Source organism: Anas acuta, chromosome Z (assembly GCF_963932015.1).
Source record: "Anas acuta chromosome Z, bAnaAcu1.1, whole genome shotgun sequence".
Lineage (NCBI taxonomy): Eukaryota > Metazoa > Chordata > Aves > Anseriformes > Anatidae > Anas > Anas acuta.
Window position 1 is genome coordinate 10,149,819 of NC_089017.1, and position 21,436 is coordinate 10,171,254.

General features: G+C 41.1%; 1 protein-coding gene across 1 annotated transcript in view; it reads right to left on the reverse strand.

The window, feature by feature from the left end:
* The window catches only part of PLCXD3 (phosphatidylinositol specific phospholipase C X domain containing 3), a 91,913-nt gene extending 83,073 nt beyond the window's left edge, over positions 1-8,840 (reverse strand). The window contains exon 1 of the mRNA XM_068667039.1: positions 8,637-8,840. Within this exon, the coding sequence (XP_068523140.1) occupies positions 8,637-8,739 (103 nt within the window). The 5' untranslated portion in view covers positions 8,740-8,840. The remainder of the gene's footprint in view (positions 1-8,636) is intronic.
* Positions 8,841-21,436: the final 12,596 nt, after the last annotated feature.

Below are 21,436 nucleotides of genomic sequence, written 5' to 3' on the forward strand. Positions count from 1 at the left end.
GTCAGGTTAAGCCACAACATAACCTTCTGTAGTTAAAAAAGCAAGTTGCATGGCTGCCAAACTATTAAGTACTTGCCAAATGCTTAATAAGATTTAAAGGGGAAAAAAAATGAGAAAACAAAAAACACTAATACATTGTGGATGATAGCACCACAACAAAGAAAAGCAGAAAGTACACTACTCATCTCACTGTGCTTCGTTTTGTTAAAAAAAAAAGCAGCTGTAGAAGTTATTTAAAGGTCAGGTTAGCTCAATGCCCTTTATCCCGGCTTTTTCAAATCACTAGCAAAATTTATAATCCAGTAAACTTCCTGGATAGGTTTTCACCTTTGTAGCAGTAGTTCATCATACATCCCCAATCAGCTGAGACAACCCAAGTGTTGTCCCACAGACAGAGGGGAGCCAAGTCTGGAACCATAGCTAAGGGCATCTGTTGTTTCCTTCCCTCCCTTTCTCTTATTCCAGGTATTCTGGAATACTTTGTTTCATAGTTGAAACACTAAGATGAAGCATTTAATCACCGGGTATGCAAGCTAAACAGATGAAAGAATAGATGAAGAAAAGATCAAACATTATTTAATAGGAACAGGGACATTTTAAAAGGCAGTGAAGCATTTGAAAAACATTTTGGTGATTTGTTTTAGATCATGGTGGAAACCATGACACAGTTTTATTCTAGACAGGAAAAAACAGAATCTGTACTTCCAAAAGAAGAGAACAGAATATATTACATTTCACCCCAAGAGAAACACCTTTTAAGTTGATATGACATTCTGGTACGTTAGGAACACTACAAAAAAGATCCTTTCAGAACACTTGGGCTTGAGCTGATGAAAGACCAAGCACCCTCAGCTCCCATAGGAGCTGGCAGCACTCAGCACCTTTCAGCAGGGTATCTACTAGGCATCCATCTCCTAGGGAAAAAAGATCCTCAGCTTTGCTTCATACATTTTGGATATATGACAATTTAGGGAGGGGCTACTATTGTTATAAACTGCAATTCTGTATTTTTACAGTCAAGAGTAGAAAAAAAACACAACCACATAACACTGTTTCAGAGCTCCAGATTACCCAACCACTTTCAGCACAAACTATCTCTTTGCTACCTTCCTATACTGAATAAAGAAACCGAACCCTTACTACAAAGGTGTGAAATATGATCTCAGTCGGTCTAGCCATGCAAACATAAGCAGCACAGTTTTCCATCACAAGCATATATACATGAAAATAAGCACACAAACTATTCATCACTGAAATCCCCCTAGAGGAAGCCACTAGTGATTCCAATTTCTGGCAGGCTACTTGAAAAGGGAAAATAATGCATTTGTTTACATTGATTTATCCCTACCCTAGCATTTCAGTACTTCCATACAGTTATCAGTTGATAATATATAGCTGTTGAGAATAATGGAAAAAGATTAAACCAACATATGCTACCGTAGGTCAAACAAAAAAAATCTGAAGTTGTAAAAGTTTAAATTAAAAACCAAACTTTCAGATTTTGAATCTTCTTTCTCCCAAACTATATTATTTGCAATGTCCCATGGACTGTAAGGACTACACAAGCGGATATGCTCACAAACGAAGCACCTATAACTTCCACCTACTTTGAAGGAACAAGATAAATAAAAATCACAGAATAGCCTGAGTTGGAAGGGACCCACAAGGATCACCAAGTCCAACTTCTGGCTACACACAGGACCACCAAAACCAAAACCATACATCTGAGAGCATTGTCCAAATGCTTCTTGAACTCCGACAGCTCGGTGCTGTAACGACCACTGCCCTGGGGAGCCTGTCCCAGTGCCCGACCACCCTCTGGGTGCAGAGCCTTTCCCTAACCCCCAGCTTGACCCTCCCCTGTCCCAGCTCCATGCCGTTCCCTCGGGTCCTGTCGCTGTCCCCAGAGAGCAGAGCTCAGCGCCTGCCCCTCCGCTCCCCTAGTGAGGGAGCTGCAGGCCGCCATGAGGCCTCCCCTCAGCATGCTCTGCTCTGGTATGAACAAACCAAGGGACCTCAGCTTTCCCCCTTACATCTTGCCCTCTCAACCCTTCACCATCTTTGTAGCCCTCCTCTGGACACTACTAGTTTTATGCCCTTCTTATATTGTGGTGCCCCAAACTGCACACAGTGAGGCTGGAGGTGAGGCCGCACCAGCACAAAAGGACAATCCCCTCCACTGACCGGCTAGCAGTGCTGTGTTTAATCACCCCAGGGTATGGCTGGCCCTCCTGGCTGCCAGGGCACAATACTGGTTCACATTCAGCTATCAACCAAAATCAGATCCCTTTCTGTGGGGTTTCTCTCCAGCCTCTCATCCCTCACTCTGTACACATAGCCAGGGTTGCCACATTCCAGGTGCAGAATCGGGCACTTGCTTTTGTTAAACTGCACATTGTTGGTGATCACCCAGTCCTCTCATTTGTCATGATCTCTCTGAAAGGCCTCTGCACCCTCAAGGGAGTCAACAGCTCCTCCCAATTTAGTATCATCTGCAAACTCACTTAGCATACTTTCAAGTCCTGCATCCAAGTCAGTCATAAAAACATTGAAGAGAACTGGACCCAAAATGGAGCCCTGTGGAACCCCACTGATGACTGTCCACCAGCCTGATGTAACCCCATTTACTAGAACCCTGTGAGCTCAACCCAACAGCTAATCACTTGCCCATCACATTATGCATTTGTCTATCTGTATGCTGGAAATGTGCTCCAGAAGGATTCTGTACAGTACTGAAAGCTTTGTTGAATAGGTATGTATGGGTAAAAACCCTATTCTCCCCGTTCTGATCTTTGAAGAGTCTGCTGTTTAACAGTTCTGTTATTTGCTAACATTTTAGTTAGATATTGATTATAGATATATTAGAAATAGATATTGATCTTTAATAAATACTTTTTGGATTTAGTAACGTAGTTAATCTCTATCTGCAGAGCAGTAGAAGACATTACAGTTTTTCTTTAAATACAATAAGCCCACTAGAAGGGCTAAACCCTCTACTTAAAGTTACATTATCATTACTTGGTCTGCTTTGCACCTACGTTTTTAATTGTTTGCATGTTTGAGTATGTCTGAGCATATGCAAAGCCGTATCGTCTCATATGAAAGATACAGAACAAGTTGTAATGCAGTAAGAACTGCAGAAATTACCAAATATAAAACATTTGCAGAGTTAAAAATTTTTTAGAAGTGCAGTTCTGATACACAGACAGAAGAGGAAGGAAGTTTTCAGCCAAGAGATGAAATGAAACAGAAATTCAGTGAGGTGGAAAGAAAGGAATAATTCCAGATGGCAATGCAGCCTTTTCCTCTGCTGCACCTGCCAACATAGTGGGATGCTAGGAGGGTCAGAGAAGAAGCCAGCTCTGCAGGAACTAAGGCAGAGGAGACTGCTTTATTAAATAAGAAACTCCTGCTGGGAAACTGAGAAAAAGCAGTTTCAAACTACTTCTTGTATTAGATGGGCAGGTAACTTAAGGGCCTGAATTGCCCATTTTCTGTGGCAGTAAGAGGAACCATACAGCCTCATTCTCTGCATACTAGAAACACATCATGGCGGAGTGAATTAATGGTGAATTCTACAAGAAACTGTGTCACAGAAATATTTCTGAACAGACTGGTAATAACCTATTAGCATGTGCAAGGCCAGTGAGAGGTTTTCATCATACAGTAAGTGATGAAAAAAAGCTCATTATCAAGAAAATAGCTACCAAAGGGAAAGAAAAAAGTCAGGAATGTCAGTTACAATGATCTTCATTTTCAGACCAGAAAATAAAGTGTGAAGTACTTATTTCAGGTAGAAGAACACTGAAAAAGAACAGAGGGTGCACTGGAAAGAGTTCTTCTAGACTTTGATGTCTAGGCCAAAAGCTAAGTGAGCAACTTGCATTATAAACTTATTTAGAAGGTTACCTGCATTATTAGTTCCCAGTTCTAAGCAGAAGTAATTTTGTACAGACCCTGGAAAGCGAAGAATAGGTACTCTGTTGACCACTAGTGGACAGATAAGGATGAAACAGGTCTCAGATACTTCCCAAATACATCACTCTTGACTCTAAGGTAATCCAATGTATTGGCTCTTTGGGCTCAAAATTACAGAGCTCCCTAGTAACACTTAAAAAGTGAAAATGTCGCGTATGTATGTAACCGACAAGGAAGTATTTTTAGCCCTTTTAAAGATGAAAGAAGTTCCCCATGGGGCTGAAAATGAGAATTGTCCGCCCAAGAAGTAATCACTCAAACATCTGCAAGATATTACAATGAAAGACAGGAATTTAAAGTATCATTAGGAAAAGAGCTGCTATATTACTTCAGCAGTGCTGTCATTCACAAATGGCTAAAATATTGCAGTTACAACATACATGCTTTTCCCAGGTCTCCTGGCACTATCTCCCATACCTTAATACACTTACTAAAAATCTTCAACACTGACAGACATCGTCCCTTCTTATAATATGATTCTTTGTAAGGTCTCGCTTTTTGTTTTCAAAGCATGATGATGGTAGGAGCGTAGGGAATACAAATTTCAAGTTTCTGAGCCTCTTTCTAAATTTGGGTAGCATGAAAAAAAAATCCACCTGCCAAAAGCTCCTTCTCATTTAAAATGAGCCAACTTTAGCTCTACTGTGTCTAGTAATTGCTTTCTGGCCGATGAACAAAGAACTTTATAGGTCAAAATAGAAAAAAAATCCCATCTGAGAAACAAAAGATGCTCTTCAGATCATGTGCATTCCTCCTAAGGAAGTAACATTGAGAAAATGCTGCTGCCAAGCTGGTATCACTGTGAAAATAATTTTCACTGAGAATTTCATTGCTCACAGAGAATCCTGAGGCAAAAAGAGCACATGCTGAGGCCAAAGGTTTCATCTACTCAAAGACACCACAAAAAAACATAAGAACCAAAATGCTTGAAGAGTCCCAGCTCTCAAAATGAGGCACTCAAGAGGTATTTTGGGCCTTAAATTCATTCAGAAGATTTTATCTGCACTACATGAACAATAGACACATCCCTAGCACACATCAGAATTGCTCATAAAGCTGACCTTAGGCAAGCACCAATTTTGGTGGAAGGAATAGCTACTTGGGGAAGGAAAACACTTTTCCACTGTAAATTATTCTTAAAGACTTTCTTGGAAGCTTGGAATACCAGCACTAGGGGAAAAGGTAACATATTAGAAATGATTTGTATAAAAACTTCAGACTCATAAAACTACATACATATTTCCAGACTGTCAATAAGATAAAGTTAATTGATCAGTAAGTGGGTCAATTCATAAGGAAATGCTGCCTACTGACGTCTATTTTACTGCATTGCACATAGCTCATGTCCTCAACCTGGATTAAGAAGTGAGCATTACTACAGCAGAGCAGACTCTATACTTTGCCTTTTAACCTCAGTTTGGGGGCCTAAAGATTTCAGTTCTATAAACCTGCATTATCTACAGAAAGCTATTTCTTACCCTGGTCAAATAGGCACAGGCATTCAACAATGCTACACCTTACTGACGACCATAAAACACCCCCGCAGCCAACCAAGCAGCAACCCACAATCCTCCACCTTTTCCTTAACCACACTGTTAGTCTTCAGCCAAGCAGATCTTTTAACATACGAGGGAGTTTACAAGCACTAGGAGACACACACCTAAGGCTGAATATATCCCTTCATTGTTCTAATTGTCATAGCAATAGAAGATTAAATATGCATGGTATTATTTCCTGGTAGCTAAGAGATTTTGTTGTTTCTACATAGCGCATACCATTAGTTGTTACTGGTATCCTTCATTTGAGAAAAATCTGCCATTTGCAGTACAAGAGAGCACAGATACAGGCAGCAGAACCAGAGGAAACACTATGGTACATGGAACCATCCTCACTCAAATGGAAAAGTTTGACAGATAAAGCTGGTGTTAGGGATCTCTGCATACTCTATCAGACTCTTCATCTCACAAAAAAATCTTGGCCTGAGTTGCAGAGAGTGAAATGAGTGAATGGATTTACTGGGATACTGACAAAATCCAACACTATAGAAGCCTAAGTGTTGATAAACAGTATATATTTGTGCCTGCATAAGCTTAACTGACCATTAAAAAAACAACAACAACAACAACAACAGATTATGTGTTATCTATCATGTTTTTAAACATAATATGAGCACTACCTTCAACAGAATTGTTCAAATACTATCATGAGAAAATGCTACATTTTTGGTATTTCACTTCTGCAACAGCACGCATGCTAGTGCAAACACAGTGTATCACTTCAATTCCAGGTAGTCCCTCTAAATAATAAGAAATGTACCAATGACTTTTAATAAAACAACATTTTTCCCTAATATACCGGGACATCATCCGTATTGGATCCATTTGGAATCCATACATCCATTTGGAAAATTCATTCTAATATTTTCAAGCTAATACTTGGTTTTCTTGACATTAGCGTTGGACTGTTACTCAGGCTCCTGAACTGAATTCTATCTGGCTGGATTAAGTTCAAAGTCAGTATTCCTTCTACTGCAAGTAAAACTTATATCCTACTCAAAAAAAAACAAACACGAACAACAACAACAAAAAAATTACTGCTTACTTCTTTGAGTATGGAAAAGAAAATAAAAATAAATGCAGAGAAAATGCTATTTACAAGACATAGCAATAATTTAATGACTGCGTTAAGACAGTAATTGGAAAGTTGAAAGAATTAGTTTCCAAAAATAGTTAAAAATTCATGTTAAAACTATAAACCTGGCATAATAGATTTCTGCTTCTGCACACTCCTTACATTACCTACTTGCGTAGCAGTACTTTTGTTAGTAGCTATAACACACATATAGCACTAATGTTCAGCTGAGGTCATATGGGAAAAAACCTGCAAACAAACATGATTAATGTCTACAGTATTATTTGTTCTTGACTGATTAAATCAATGCCAGGTTTGCCTTTGCACTAACATTGCGTATTTCCATGCATCATATGTTGAACATGGTAGTAAATCTACTTTCAGAAGATACTACTACTTCAACTGCAGTGATACCCACAGAGCCTGTGTTGCATGCTCTGATACTGACAAATTTGTGAGCTGTACTTCTCCACTCCCCAGACAGCTCTTTTTTTCCAAAGATAGCATTTTAAAAGCAAAATGGACAAACAAATGAGTTTTATGTCAATTTCTGTCAACAGAAGGGCAAACTTCAAAGGTCTTCACCATATGCCACATAAGTAATAGAAGTTTTGAAGCTGATTTCACAAAAGACAAGATTGCACACATCACTGTTACAAGAAAACCCTTCTGTCAATATGAGGGGTCACTGTCTGCACTTAAAGGATGCAGAACCTGCCCACTGCTTAATGGTGTGCTGGCATTAACTGGCACTTAGAGTCTGCAGGAGGTTATTTTTTAAGAAACATTTCAGACATGTTAATAAAACGTCTGAAAGCCTGTATTATTTACTGCCTAAGCTGCACCAAAGCTCTGAGATAGGTCTACTGTGAAAACCTGCCTTGTATTTTGCAAAAAGGCTATGAAAAAGTAACTGCGAGCACTTGGTGAGAGATGCCCCAGTAAAGTCTCAGTGAAGGAAACCAGTTAAAGTTGATGCACTTCTAAAGCAATTTCACACAAGTAAGTTTGATCGTGATCTCAAAACCAAGAAAAAGACTAAAACAATATACTTAAGTTGTAAAGACTCAACGAATGCAAACCATCTCACCCCTCATCACAGCCAGTATTCTGTAAGAATATCCTACAGCCTATGGGTTGTGGAAGAGTTATTAACACCAAAGGGTTTTTATAGCTCCAGCAGGGCTTGACATATGTCAAGTTACAGTTACAGATGCTGGTTTCCTATGCTGAGGAGGAGCAGGTTTTTACACCATACATTCAACATACAATCAAGCAATAAATAAATAAATAAAATCTTGTAGAAGTAAAAATGCTACCCATAGCCTGCATAAACTGTGAGGGACTACGAGGTACATGAAGTGTTTTAAAACAGCACACCTGCATTTGAACAGAGCAACTACTGAGGACACGCTCTAGTAAAAATGCTGCTACAATTTTACAGACTTCAAATACTAAGACCCTCTTTGACCAGCGTTACAAAACGCAAGCAGCTGCTACACAAAACTTGCAAGAATTGGGCATTTCTCCTAAGGGGGTCGTTATGAGACACCTCAGCACCCCTGCAGCCCTGTTCCTGAGGGGATCGTGGAGGGGACGGGGTGCTGGAGAAGAGGTTTGGCAGGTGGGGTGCCCCTCACCAGGGCCCCCCCCAGCCCCGTGGCGCTCTGGACTGCGACGATTGCTCTGCCTGGGTGCAGCCGCGGCTCTCATCTTCCTCAGGGAAAGGATGCGAAAGTCCAGGAGGGAAAGAGAGAGACAGAGAGACAGAGTTCACAGCCGGCACGCCGCGGTGCCGCTGGAACTGCGGCCGGGATGGAGCCCGGACAGCAACATCGCATGCTTTTTTTTTTTTTTCTTTTTTTTAATTTTTTTTTTTCCTGATGTTTTCGGCTCTAGCAGGGCTCCGAGGCCCAGACCCCGCGATGTCCCGGGCGAGGGGCCAGCCGCCGCCGCGTCTCTCATCCATCTGCCCCACCAGCCCCGGGAGCGGCTGAGGGGCAGGGGACCCTCGGGGCGGCCCTTACCTGGGATGGCCAGGTTGGTGAGCGGCGTGCCGTGGATGCTGTCGGGCAGGGCTGCCATCCAGTCGGCGAAACGCAGCTCGTTCTTGCCTTGCGACGAAGCCATGCCGCCGCCGTGCCCCTGCCGCTCTCCCACCGCCAGCCGCTCGCTCGCTCGCTCGTTTCAGCCCAGCCCAGCCCAAGCCCAAGCCCAGCCCGGCCCGGCCCGGCTCGGCTCCGCCCGCCCGGCACCGCCCCGCTCCTCGCCGCCTCTCCCCCGCGGGGCCGCCCCCCGGAGGGGCTGCCGGGCTCCGCCGTTTCCCGCCGGGGCCACCCGGGCGCTGCGAGCTCGGCCTGCTCCTGGGAGGGGGCTCCGGGGGAGGTCGGCTGCCTCCTCTGCCTCAGGGCGAGCAGTGGGGTCGGTGACAGCCCCCTGAGCTCGGCAGGGGGTGGGTTAAATAAATGCCTGCTGTGCTGGGACAGGTGGCCCCCCAGGGGTCTCTCAGCCCATGACTGGCTCAGGTTGCTCCTCATATAAACTCTGTGCAGTGGGTTGCGTTAAAAAACATCGTTCCTCACCTGAGCCCTCTTCAATGATCTGGTTTTTTTTAGGGTCTGTGATTTTATAGTGGCCGTTGAAGATGGTGTAAAGTAGTATCATCCACTATCATTCCCAACCAAACTTTATTTCAAGAGGCAGCTTCTTAAAGGTTGGCATTGGCAAAGCAATTTTATTTCTGCCTTTGGATCAATGAATTAGTGAAGCTGATAAAGCTCAGTGACCATCTTGAGCTGTTACAGCAATCCTGATCTTTTGACCTCAACATGACCGCTTATGTTTTATTAAAGTATCTAGTAGGTGATATGTACGTGGAGTTCTGGAGATGTTCACCTGGTGGATCTGCCATAAACAATGCCTGAAGAGATACAGAAGCAATGCTTGCTTTGCCCTGAAGTCCTAGGAGAGCCAGCTCTGGTCCTGTAGTTTGTGTTCTTCCTCAACATTTTCACTAGCGGCTGGCTTTGGAAGTAAGCATGGAAGGAGCAATTATTAATAACCATTATTTCTTTTTCAGTGCAAGTTTGAAAAACAAAACAAACAAAAAAACCTCTTCCTTCAAGCACAATACAAAAGAAGGATTTCTTGAAAAATGACTGAATATTTCTGAAGTATTCAAAAAAAGGAAAATTGCTGACTCACTTATTGCAATAGAAACAGCTCTTAAGGTGGGATCCGTGTGCAGAAATGTGAACAGATGGTTGACCTTGTGAGAGACATTGGATCGCAATTGGTAGTACATGAAAAAAGGGATGGAGTAAACAGTCATGGTGACAGGTTTAATTTTTGCAGTGTTAGTTCCCTGAGTACTAGTATGCTAATCTGCCCCTTCCAAAATCACTGGTATTAGTAAACATGGGAAAAAAAAAAAAATCCAGATTTTGAATATGAAGGCATAAAACCCACTAAGGACATGGAAAAGGAAGATGCTGCCTTACTTAATTTTCAAAAGATGGTAAGAAATAATAGTCAAAAATTATAAATTTCCAAAGAGCATTCAAGTGAGGAGTAATGAATATTTTTATTAACATGATTGGAACAAATCAGTTTAAGTGGCAACGTTAGTAATGGATTGCACTGTTTACCTGGAAAACTGCTGCTGAATTTTTATCCACTCCACTATGTGTTGTATCTTTTCTGACACAAAACTGATGTATATTGCTTTTTGAAAGGTTAAACATGTTATTAATAACTACTGTTGATCTCTTTCAGTCTCTAAAGCTTTGGGTCTAACTCAGAGCAAAATAAAACAAATACATGAAAGTCCTGTCATTTTTTGATGTATTATTTTTTATAATAATGCTAGAACTATCTGATATCATTCCAGGTCTCTCAGGAATGCATTCTACTTTACTGGAGAACTGTAAGTGTCCCTCTTTGTAATAGCTAGAAATTTGTGGGCCTTTGCTTCCACAGGTAATTGGAGCTTTTGTATCTGATTTTATTTTATTTTATTTATTTATTTATTTATTTATTTTTGTTTCAGCATGCAAAGCAGGATTTCTTAAAAGTCTGGATTTTCAAACCATGGATACCCTGCTTTCTAAAAACCAGTCCCCCCCTAGTATGTCTCACACTAACCATGTTGAAGAGGTTTGCCTCTGTTTGCAATGTACCGTAACTGCTAAGATAGCAGACTTGAAATCTGTCACTGATTCCCTATGAACTTCTGAGAAAGCACACACAAGTAATTTAGAGGGAAGTGGTGCAGGAGAGGAAGCTCCAATGGGACAGAAGGTAGGAAATACTTCTCTAGCAACTTGAGAAAACACTTATGTGGAATTTTTGACTTAAAACATAAAGATAGCTTTCTCTTGAGTGCTTCAGTGATCTGTAAGTTCAGAATAACAAAACATCCATGTTTGGGAAGAGGTTAATAAAAAAAACAAACAAACAAACAAACAAACAAACAAAAAAAAAAAAAAAAAAAAAAAAAAAAAAAACAGAGCAAATGCCTCTCTTGGTTGAAGAGCAGCTTACTTTGGTTTGGCCTAAACCTATTTTACGGATTTTATTGGATTTAGAATCACAGATTCATTAAGGCTGGAAAAGACCTCCAAGATGATCTGGTCCAACCATCCCCCTACCACCAATATCACCTGCTAAACCACGTCCCTGAGCACCACATCCAGCCTTTCCTTAAACACCCCCAAGGACGATGACTCCACCACCTTCCTTGGCAACCTGTTCCAAGGCCTGACTATTTCTGAGAAGAAATGTCTCCTCATTTCCAACCTGAACCTGAGGCCATTCCCTCTAGTCCTATCACTAGTTATCTGAGAGAAGAGACTAACCCCCAGCTCCCCTCACCTTCCTTTCAGGTAGTTGTAGAGAGCAATATGGTCTCCCCTGAGCCTCCTCTTGTCCAGACTAAACAACCCCAGTTCCCTCAGCCGCTCCGCACAGGACTTGTGTTCCAGGCCCCTCACCAGCTTTGTAGCCCTCTTCTGGACATGCTCCAAGGCCTTGACGTCCTTCCTGTAGCAAGGGGCCCAAAACTGAACACAGTACTCAAGGTGCGGCCTCACCAGAGCAGAGTACAGGGGGACGATCACCTCCCTGGTCCTGCTGGCTGCACTACTCCTGATACAAGCCAGGATGACATTGGCTTTCTTGGCCACCTGGGCATACTGCCAGCTCATGTTCAGGTGAGCATTACTAAAATCTCCAGAGCCTTCTCCTCTGCACAGCTTTCCAGCCACTGTGCCCCAAGCCTGTAGAGCTGCATGGCGTTGTTGTGGCCAAAGTGCAGGATCTGACACTTAGCCATGTTGAACCTCATCCCATTGGCCTCTGCCCATTGACCCAACCTGGCCAGGTCCCTCTGCAGGGCCTTCCTACCCTCCAGAAGGTCAACACTTCCTCCCAGCTTGGTGTCTTCTGCAAACTTACTGTGTGAACTCAATTCCCTCATCCAAGTCATCAATAAAGGTATTAAAGAGGATGGGGCCCAACACTGACCCCTGGGGAACATCACTGGTGACCAGTCACCAGCTGGATTTCACTCCATTCACCACCACTCTCTGGGTTCAGCCACCCAGCCAGTTTTTAAGACAGCCAAGAGTGTACCTGTCCAAGCCATGGGCTGACAGCTTCTCCAGGAGAACACTGGGGGAGGCCATGTCAAAGACCTTGCTGAAATCTAGGTAGACTATGTCAACAACCTCATCCACCAGGCGGGTCCCCCGGTCATAGAAGGAGATGAGGTTGGTCAGGCAGGACTTGCCTTTCATGTACCCATGCTGACTGGGCCTGACCCCCTGATTGTCCCACACATGCTATGTGATTGTACTCAGGATGACCTGTTCCATCACCTTCTCTGGCACTGAGGTCAATCTGACTTGCCTGCAGTTCCCTGCATCCTCCTTACAACCCTTCTTATAAATGGGTGTCATGTTAGCTAGCCTCCAGTCATCTGAGGCCTCTCCAGTTGACCATGACTGCTAATAGATGATGGAAAGCAGACCAGCCATAACATCCACCAGCTCCCTCAACACCTTGGATTGATTGCATCTGGCCCCATGGGTTTATGGCAGTCCAGGTGAAGCAGCAACTCTGTTTCCACCTGAACTGTGAGGTGTTTATTCTGTACCCTGTCCCAGACTTCCAGGTGAGGAGGATGAGTACCCCAAGGATAGCTGGTCTGACTATTAAAGAGAGATGTAAAGAAGGCATTGGGAATCTCAATCTTTTCCTTATCCTCAGTAGTCATGTTCCTCACTGCATCCAGAAAGGATGAAGATCCTCCCTTACTGTTAATATATTCGTAAAAAGAATTTTTGTTATCTTAAAACATTTTTCGTTATCTTAAAGAAAATTTAAACTGTGGCAGCAAGTAAAACAAAGCCAGAGTTTCCATACAATCTTTTGTTCCTATTTACAATATATATATTATATATATATATATATATTTTTTTTTTTTTAATCGCATCTTTGTTCAAATTACCTAATCCCTACACACAGCAAGTCTGGAGTGTTAAAGAAAGCAAATTCCAGGAATTAAATACTTTAAAAGTTTAAGAGGGACCAGATACAATGGAAATGAAAGGCAATGCACAGATAGAGAAGAATACCATCTTCACTCTTTTATTCGCAACTTTGTTGAGCTCACTGAAGATGCCATGAAGAGAAGGAGAATTGAAATTGTACTATTTGTTCATGGCATATTGTGTTCTCTCCAGTCTGCAACTATAACCACATTGATGAACAGTGACACCTCTGCTTCTCTGGAACAGGAAAACACAGTAATTTAGCCAGTAGGAATGTTACTTCAGCACTCAAAATTAATTTCATTGTTAAAAAAAAAGGTTTTCCATTGTTTTCATTCTCTTAAAAATTAGCATTTTAATGGTAAACATTCATTGTTAAATTCTGTCATTTTAACAGTCAGATGCTTTGTCTTTTCGCATGTCCTTGGCATCTATTTTAATCATGTGAATAACAAAAGAGTAGTAACAGGATCTTTTTCTCTAAATAGCATAAAGTACATTCTACTCTGAAAGGTAAAAGAAAAAAAATGGCTTAGCGAGACATTGTCTCCCTGTAGTTTTCCTGTTACATGTGATTTATTTAGAGGCTACTATAAATCTGTTGTTAAAGAATTCACAATGAGGCTCTGCACAGAAGAACTGATATTCTTTAGATATTTGAAGTTTTGCAGTAGATCCTGCTTCTGAGGTTTGGTCTCTTCCTCCTTCTTTGCCCATTTCTATGAATAGAAGTTTTTCAGAATACATCCTGGCCACAACCCCACATTAGCAGCTCTCATGTCTTTAAATGATGCCATCAGTCACAACTGGACAGCAAAATCCTTCCAGTTGTTTGCAACTGAATTTCTACTTATCTTCTTGTTACCTCCACAAACACTGAAACCATGCTATTCTCAGCATTGTTAGTCCTCATGGCTAACAGGAATAAATAGACATTTTTATCCTGAAAACAAGCAAAACCCTAAAGAATCAGAGGTTGGTTGAAGGACATGATTTTTAAAATGACCATATGGATTAATACAAGAAGTGACAAGTATTTTTGTCATTTCAGACTTCATCTGGATACTTCAACAATCTCAGATTGCCTTCATTAAGCAATCTTTATTTGGCAGTACTCATCCTGGCAAAACAGCTTACAAAATTTATGAGTAAACATAAAATGAAGGCTTGTAAAATTAGGGTAAATAGTCTATTTTTCATTTTATAGGAAAGAATATTTGTGTTTCTGTCTTTTTTTTTTTCAAGGAAAAAAAAAAGTGTTTTACTGTGCACTCTGATTTGTTATTCTCTGCTAAGAAGAACTGAACATCCTTCCTGTTACTGGTGTTGAATCTGAGCAGAAGTCATTGTAGTTGTACTAGGCAGCTGATGAAAAGGATTCTATGTTATTCCCATTTGTCTTAGAGAACTACAGGCACTACGAATGAAATGGGTGAATCTAAAGATCCAACTTGCATTTATAGTAGCATACTTTACAACCAAAGTAGAAACTTCACTATAATATACAGGTGACCCAAGAAAATATGCATGTCTTAATGAAAAACAACAAACAAACAAACTAAACTGAAACAAACAAACAAAAAACACAGGTCCAAAATGTATACTCCATCTACTGTTAACCGAGAATAAAATAATTAACATGTATGGAAAGACAGTTTGTTATAATTAACCAACTCTCAAAAGTTGTGATAAAGTGGCTGAAAGGTGAATTATAATACAAATGTCCAGCATGCAGGTGGAAATCAATTTCACCATAGCTACCCCTCTATGAACATTACATGTATATCTAAGGTTTCTGGAAGAGAGTGTTTGTTTTGTTTTGTTTCTTCTCATTTCTAAGATTGTCATGCGGAGTTATTTATTGTTTAGGAAAGGCTATATAAAACAAGAAAATGACTAAAAGGTACAGAACATTGTACTTGTGATGAAATGAAACATGTTCAGTAATCACCTACAGCGTGTTTTATCAAAGAAGTTTGTTTAAAAATACAGCTATGGTAACTACTTTTTTATTTGGTTAAAAACAAACAAGGTTGGTAATATTGGCATAATTCCAAAGACTGTAGTGGCATTACTGATTTTGGTGATGGCAAATCATGATAAACCCTATTTTCTGAACAGTAGCATAAGATCACAGAAAAAAATATATATATTCAACTTCAGTACAGGGAGGGATTGGAGAGACGTGTTTTTGTTGGTTTGTTTGTTTGTTTGTTTTTAATCTAAACAGGCCTGACAATGTTTCAAAATACCCTACAGAAGCTCAGGAACATTTTGCCATTAATAAGTGTCTCTGTGACTTTGAAGGCGCCATGTTTAACTCACTGAAAACCTTTCACAGCAGGCTGGATTACAGCATATTAACTTCAACACGTTGTCAAGAATGAAAACTGAGTCTTAACAAAAACAAGAGCTAACTGAACTAGTTTAATGGTGGAGGTATCACAGACAATGCAGAAGTAAGTCCCAGTGCTAATCACAAAATATGTAGCCACCCTGCATAGTGTTGAGATGGTCACAGGAGACTTCTTCAACAGGAAAATGTTTACCTTTGGTTACAAAGTATAGAGTTGAAAGCCCCCAGTCAATATCTCCTCCTCCAATTTCTTCCTCCCTCCTCCCAAGTTTTAAGTTTTCCAGCAGCACGTATGAAAAAAAAAGTTTTCAAGGCAGTCAGACAGACAATGAAGCTACCTAGTTTTGTCAGAAAACCCACCCCTTTGTATGAATATATTTTTTGGCCAGTCTAATTAAAATGTGCACTGAAAAGTAATATGATACTGGACAATATATTCCAGAAGAATTCAGAGTATCTAGATACTGAGATCTTACTTTAGGAGGCTGTAGCTAGCAGAGACAAATTAGGAACTTCCATGGCAGGGTAAAAACTGTTAAAAATGCAAGACAGAACCAAGTCAAGAAAAAAAAATTGTCAATATTTATTAAGTTATCCCATGGTAGTATGAAAAGACAAGCCCACACACAGAAAAATCAGTGAATGTAGCAGGAAAAAAATGGTTGAGATTACCCAAAGTGGATAATCTTCCACTTGTGTAATCTTCCACACTGAAGCATCTGCAGGATTTTACAGTGGACCATCAGAAATAGAAGATGCAATCATTCTGTGTGTGTCAGCCATTTAGGATGAAGTTCAGACCTCCCTGACAGGGTATTTAGCTACCAAGGGAAAAGAGGAAAATAGTTTTTTATTTGTTAAAGTATGGAAAACAAGTTTTATAAAAAAACAAGTCTCAAATTCTACAGAGCTTTCGTCACAATCAAGATATTCTGAATGATATCTTGTAATTGATCTTGGCTGTGAATGAAGAGCACATGCACTTCTGTGTAGTTTCCATTTCTTTGCTGTAGGATTATTTTTAAAAGAGCAAACATCAGTTAAGCCATTCATGTTCTGTAGTAAATGTTATTTAAAAGAGGCTAAAAGAAATGGGAACTGAATTAAGTGAGAAAACTGCAAAAGTGAATAAATATAGAATGGCTCCTTAAGCGATTAATATTAAGCAATAATAAACAAATTATTTTTATTTCTTTGCCTGTTGGAAAAATAAACCAAAATCAGTGAAGAAAATGAATTTCTCTGCTGGATTCAGTAGGATTTGGATTCCCTGGATGGAGAACCAGTGTCAGTTGGTTAATTGCTGATGCTTCTACAGTGCTTATATCCAAAGCCACTAGGGATGAGAAGTCTCTTCTATTTTTAAACAGAAACCATGATGGATGACACAGAGTGTTCCCAACAGGCGCTGCAGAGTGTTAACAGTGGTCACTTCCACTTTTGGCAACTGGAACTATGTTTCATGAAAGATGCATTTCAGTGTCCTGGACAAGGCTTCCTAAACAGGCTCTTGCTGTTTGCATAGTAATGAAGCATTGGGCAGCGGTGTTGAAAATGGTCAGCAGGAGTAATGAGATTTTAGCACACTTCTGGAATCAGTAGGGTAGCCACATTTTACGGGCTGCAGTCAGTGCATGCTGTGGGAATGAGAAGTAATGTTCCTTTCTAATTAGACACACCCTGTGATCAGTATGAACAAAATATTCATACTGTCTTGGTATTTGCAGGCCAGGTAGTACAGAATGCAGGGCAGTCTCAGCTCCAGAGAAATGCATGATTCATCTGTCTTCTCCAGAGGAAGAGGTAGGAAGAGGTAGGCATGGATGCCAAAGAAATAAAGATGACAACTAATTCTGGGGAGTCGGCATTTCTGTAGCATGCCAGGCTCTGCCGTGTGTTAATAAGGAATGTTATACAGTCATTGCTCAAAGGTAGTATCCTATACAACAACAAAGAACCTTTCTCCTGAAACCAGGAATATTTGTTTTTCCAGCCCAGGAGAATGAGGTGAGAAGGAAAGAGGGAAAGAACAAGAGAATCAAAAAGTAGCTGGTCATGGAGAGAGAAAGTAACTGCTCAAGGAAATGGAGAATGCTGAAATCCAAAGGTGATTCCTGATAACGACATGCCTGCAGATTACCACAGGGTTCAATGTTGTTAACAAACCAGAGGCTGCAAAAAAATCTGTCAGATGCTATGTCTTGACCAAATCCCCAGGAAGGCAGACTCCAGGAGTATCTGTTGGCAGAGGAGTTTCATCAGCAGATGGCAGGGTTTTAGCTGTCTGCTGAGTGATGAAACACCTTGAAACCTATGTGCAGATCATAGGTCATCAAGATCCTAAACACCTTGTTGTACATATCTTCCAAAATCAGTGAAAGGAGGAGAACTATAAGCTTGGAGGATGAATGTCTTTTATAAAGCATGAAGGCTTGGAAGACAGCAAGCACAGCTTGTCTCAGCCAAATGCCCTGTAGCTAACAGCTGGGCACAAGACAAACGCACACCTGGAAATCTCATCTAACCTGCCTGTGGGGCTAATTGTTTGCAGCCAAGTAACAAAGCAATGGAGACATCAACAGGCCAAACTAAACATGCTATTGAACCCAGGCTAATTAAAGGAAGGGCTTGACTCACATCAGCCCTGGAGAGGAATATAGTGCAAGATTATTCTTCAGATCTTGCAAGGTCTTTAAGAATGGAAGGAACCACACAATATAGCCTGCAAAACTCAATGTGATAGTGGTTGAATTAAACATATAAAAGTAATCAATAGAACAATTGAAACAATGCAATGAAAATACAGAGTTAGAAGGGGAACATGGAATCACAGCTTTGGATCCAGGCTGGCGAGTACACAGAGGAACTTGAAGTTTGCATAACAGTTGTATGACAGTATGGTTTCTCTTACTGCCTAATAAAGGACCATGTCTGGGGGTCAAGCAAGGCTGCTTGGTAAGGCAGGGCTGGCTGTGAACTGAAAGAGTGACAGGGGCCAGTGGACCACAGCAGCATCCCACACACCCTTGTAAAAGAAGCATGTAAGAGAAGCTGCACTGTAATTCTAGTTTTCTCACAGGGGCTCATGTAGTCCTTGACATGTCTGCATGGGAAGCCAGCCACGTAATTCTGCTGAGCACTGGAGAAATGGAGATAGCTCCAGTGATTAGAGACCACACTTCCTTCAAAGAGCATCTGTCCCCCTGCCTCCTGGCTCCTCCCAGTACCCGCGGACTCATCTCTGCTTTGAATTGCTTCCTCACCCTTGACCTGTGCAGCAAATTAAATTATGCACCTAACACCTTAATTGCTTGATAGCACTGTACCTAATGAACAATTCCAGAAGGACACGAGTGTTTCTAGCTAAAGCTTGGAAATCAGGCATCAGTTTCCAAAGTAATTTTCTGTCCACAGGATCGAGCCCTAATTACTGTGCATCATGACTTGCTACCAGAGTGAAAAGATGTTAAAAACAGTTTCATTAAATGCAGTGTAGCTCTGGATTATAAAGATAATTAAGTTTGCAAAAGTAATGATCCATATGACGCTGGGCGAATAAAAGATAAGAAGAATTTGTAGTAAATATACAAACCCCTTAGGATTAGAACTATTTTTTTCTCAATATAAAGTCACATATTTTAGCTGCTGGGCTGTAAAATATTTGGATAATTCCCTTAGAAAAAAAATGGGGTTAAAGAATTCATCAGAGACTTCTCTACATGTAACCTGCAAGCACCATAAACCAGCAAGCTGGAGGGAGAGGTTATGGCCCACTATGGTAACTCGCTGTGCCCAGGTCCAGCTGGCGGCACAGCCCTCAGTGAAGGATCAGGCCAGTGAATTTCATTTTCAGTCTCACTCCTACAATGAAATAAAGCCCCAGCATTTCACAGGGCTCTGGGCAGCTCATTTCCTTGGCCTACTCGCCTGAACGCAAGGTACAGCTGCTTTATCTTAAAATATGTCTGATCCTTTTTTTTTTTTTTTTTTTTTTTCCAGATACCCGGTCTTCTCATTACAGTTTTTCAAGGCAATAGGGAAAATCAACCCTTTGCTGCAATCAGTGTTGCATGGTATTTCCATGAATGGGCTTCATCCAACACATGTTTTTGTACAGGCCAAGCAGGCTAGAGCAGGGCAGGGCTGTAGTGTGCAGTATCTTCTTTTCCTCATGTCGACTCCAGACCCTTGGAGATCATAGGGCTCACACAGGCAAGACAACAAAAAGTGAAAGAATTCAAGTTCCCAAAGCCATGCTGGCTACAATAATTTGCACACAGGTGTAAAACTTTACTGAAATACATTTTGTGTCTGCACAAAGTGATGATTTCCAATTTCTACTGCTGTGGAAAGCTGAAACTTAATCTGGGTTGTGCTCCTGCTGTTTTCACACCTAGGAGGAGATCCTGGGAAGTTTTCACCTGGTAATTACGGCTTCACAAAGCCCTCTTACCTGAGAATGAAATTAAAATAACCTCAGATGGCAAGTGGCAAGAGATGGCTGGGCATTTAGGTGTCAGTGGCTCAGAAGCAGAGCCTGGGCCTGGAAAGCCGCATGAATGGCTCAGTGTTGTCCACAGCAGCCATGAGGACAGCCACCAGCACTAGCATGGGCACGGGCAAGTGAAGGGGATGCAGATAGACTTGGAGAAGAGGCAGAAGCTGCAGGGAGAGAGCCCTGTATTTGGCTTCATCTTTGGACAAACTAAAAGGTCTTTCTGCACAGGGACAGAACATAACAAAGGGTTTATTTAGTTTAATTTAGTTTTTAATTTGAAAATAATTTATTTAGTTTAATTAGTTTCATTTAAAGTGATAGGTTGAATCTAACGATTTTTAAGTGGTCTCTTATTTTAACAATGTTATTTCTGTGTTAAAGTATGGTGAGGTGTAGCTCTGTCTAAATCAACAGACTGATGCCTGTATATATATATAAGCTTCTCAAAATCAGAAAATACATATTTATGAATGGAAGAAAGAGTACATTGATTCACAGTGTAAGTATGTTGTTGAAAATCTCTGTGTGGAAGTGATGCAGCACATTCATCAGCATCTACATGGTGAGGATACACCAATAATGTTTCCTTGCTGTTACGTTGAGCATATGCCATCTGAAAAGCAGGAGTGTTGATGTGTTATTCTACCAGCCATATGAAGTGAAAATGCCAGCAAAACTTGGGCCCATTTTTAGAATTTCATTTTTGGAAGAGTTTTCCATTGCTGAAAGAGAACCAGCAGCAGGAGGTTTGTGAATATTCAGAGTGATAAGCAGCTTGAATGGCACACAGATGGAGAAGATGCAGTGGGTAAAATCCTCTCCCCTTTGAAGTCAATGGGAGGTTTGGCTCCAAACATGAGGGAGCCAGCCTTCACCGGCACTGTTTTGGCTTTCCCTGGGATGTAGCAAGAGCTTTGCAACTCACATTGTTGGCTAAACAGCCACAGTGTTGTGGAAGAAAAAGGAAAAGTGGGAACTACTTTTTTTTTTTTTCCATTGCAAACAAGAACCAGAACCATGCACTTATCTACTGCATCTCTCCTCTTCCCTGGAAACAAACTGGGCATCCCAGGTCAAAAATTTTCTTTACCTGTGTGGAGACAGACATCCTTAACCCCACAAACCAAAGGCATCCCAAAAAGCAAGTGCTTTGAAATGGTATTCCCTCCAGAAAAAGCAAAGTCATTTTGAGCAAAGTGCATGCACACTTTCATGGGTGCACACAAAAGTCCATCTGGGATGTGGTGTGTCACCACTCTGACTCTCTTCTCTGGTACTTCTCACTGCAATATTTTCTGGAAATTGTCTTTATTGGAAGAAGCTCTTTGAGCAACTTTCAGGAAGTTAGAGCAGTTCAGCTGAGAGTGGGTTGAAGTGCCAGCTCTTTTCTGATGCACAGAGAGGGGCTGTAGGACAATGAGG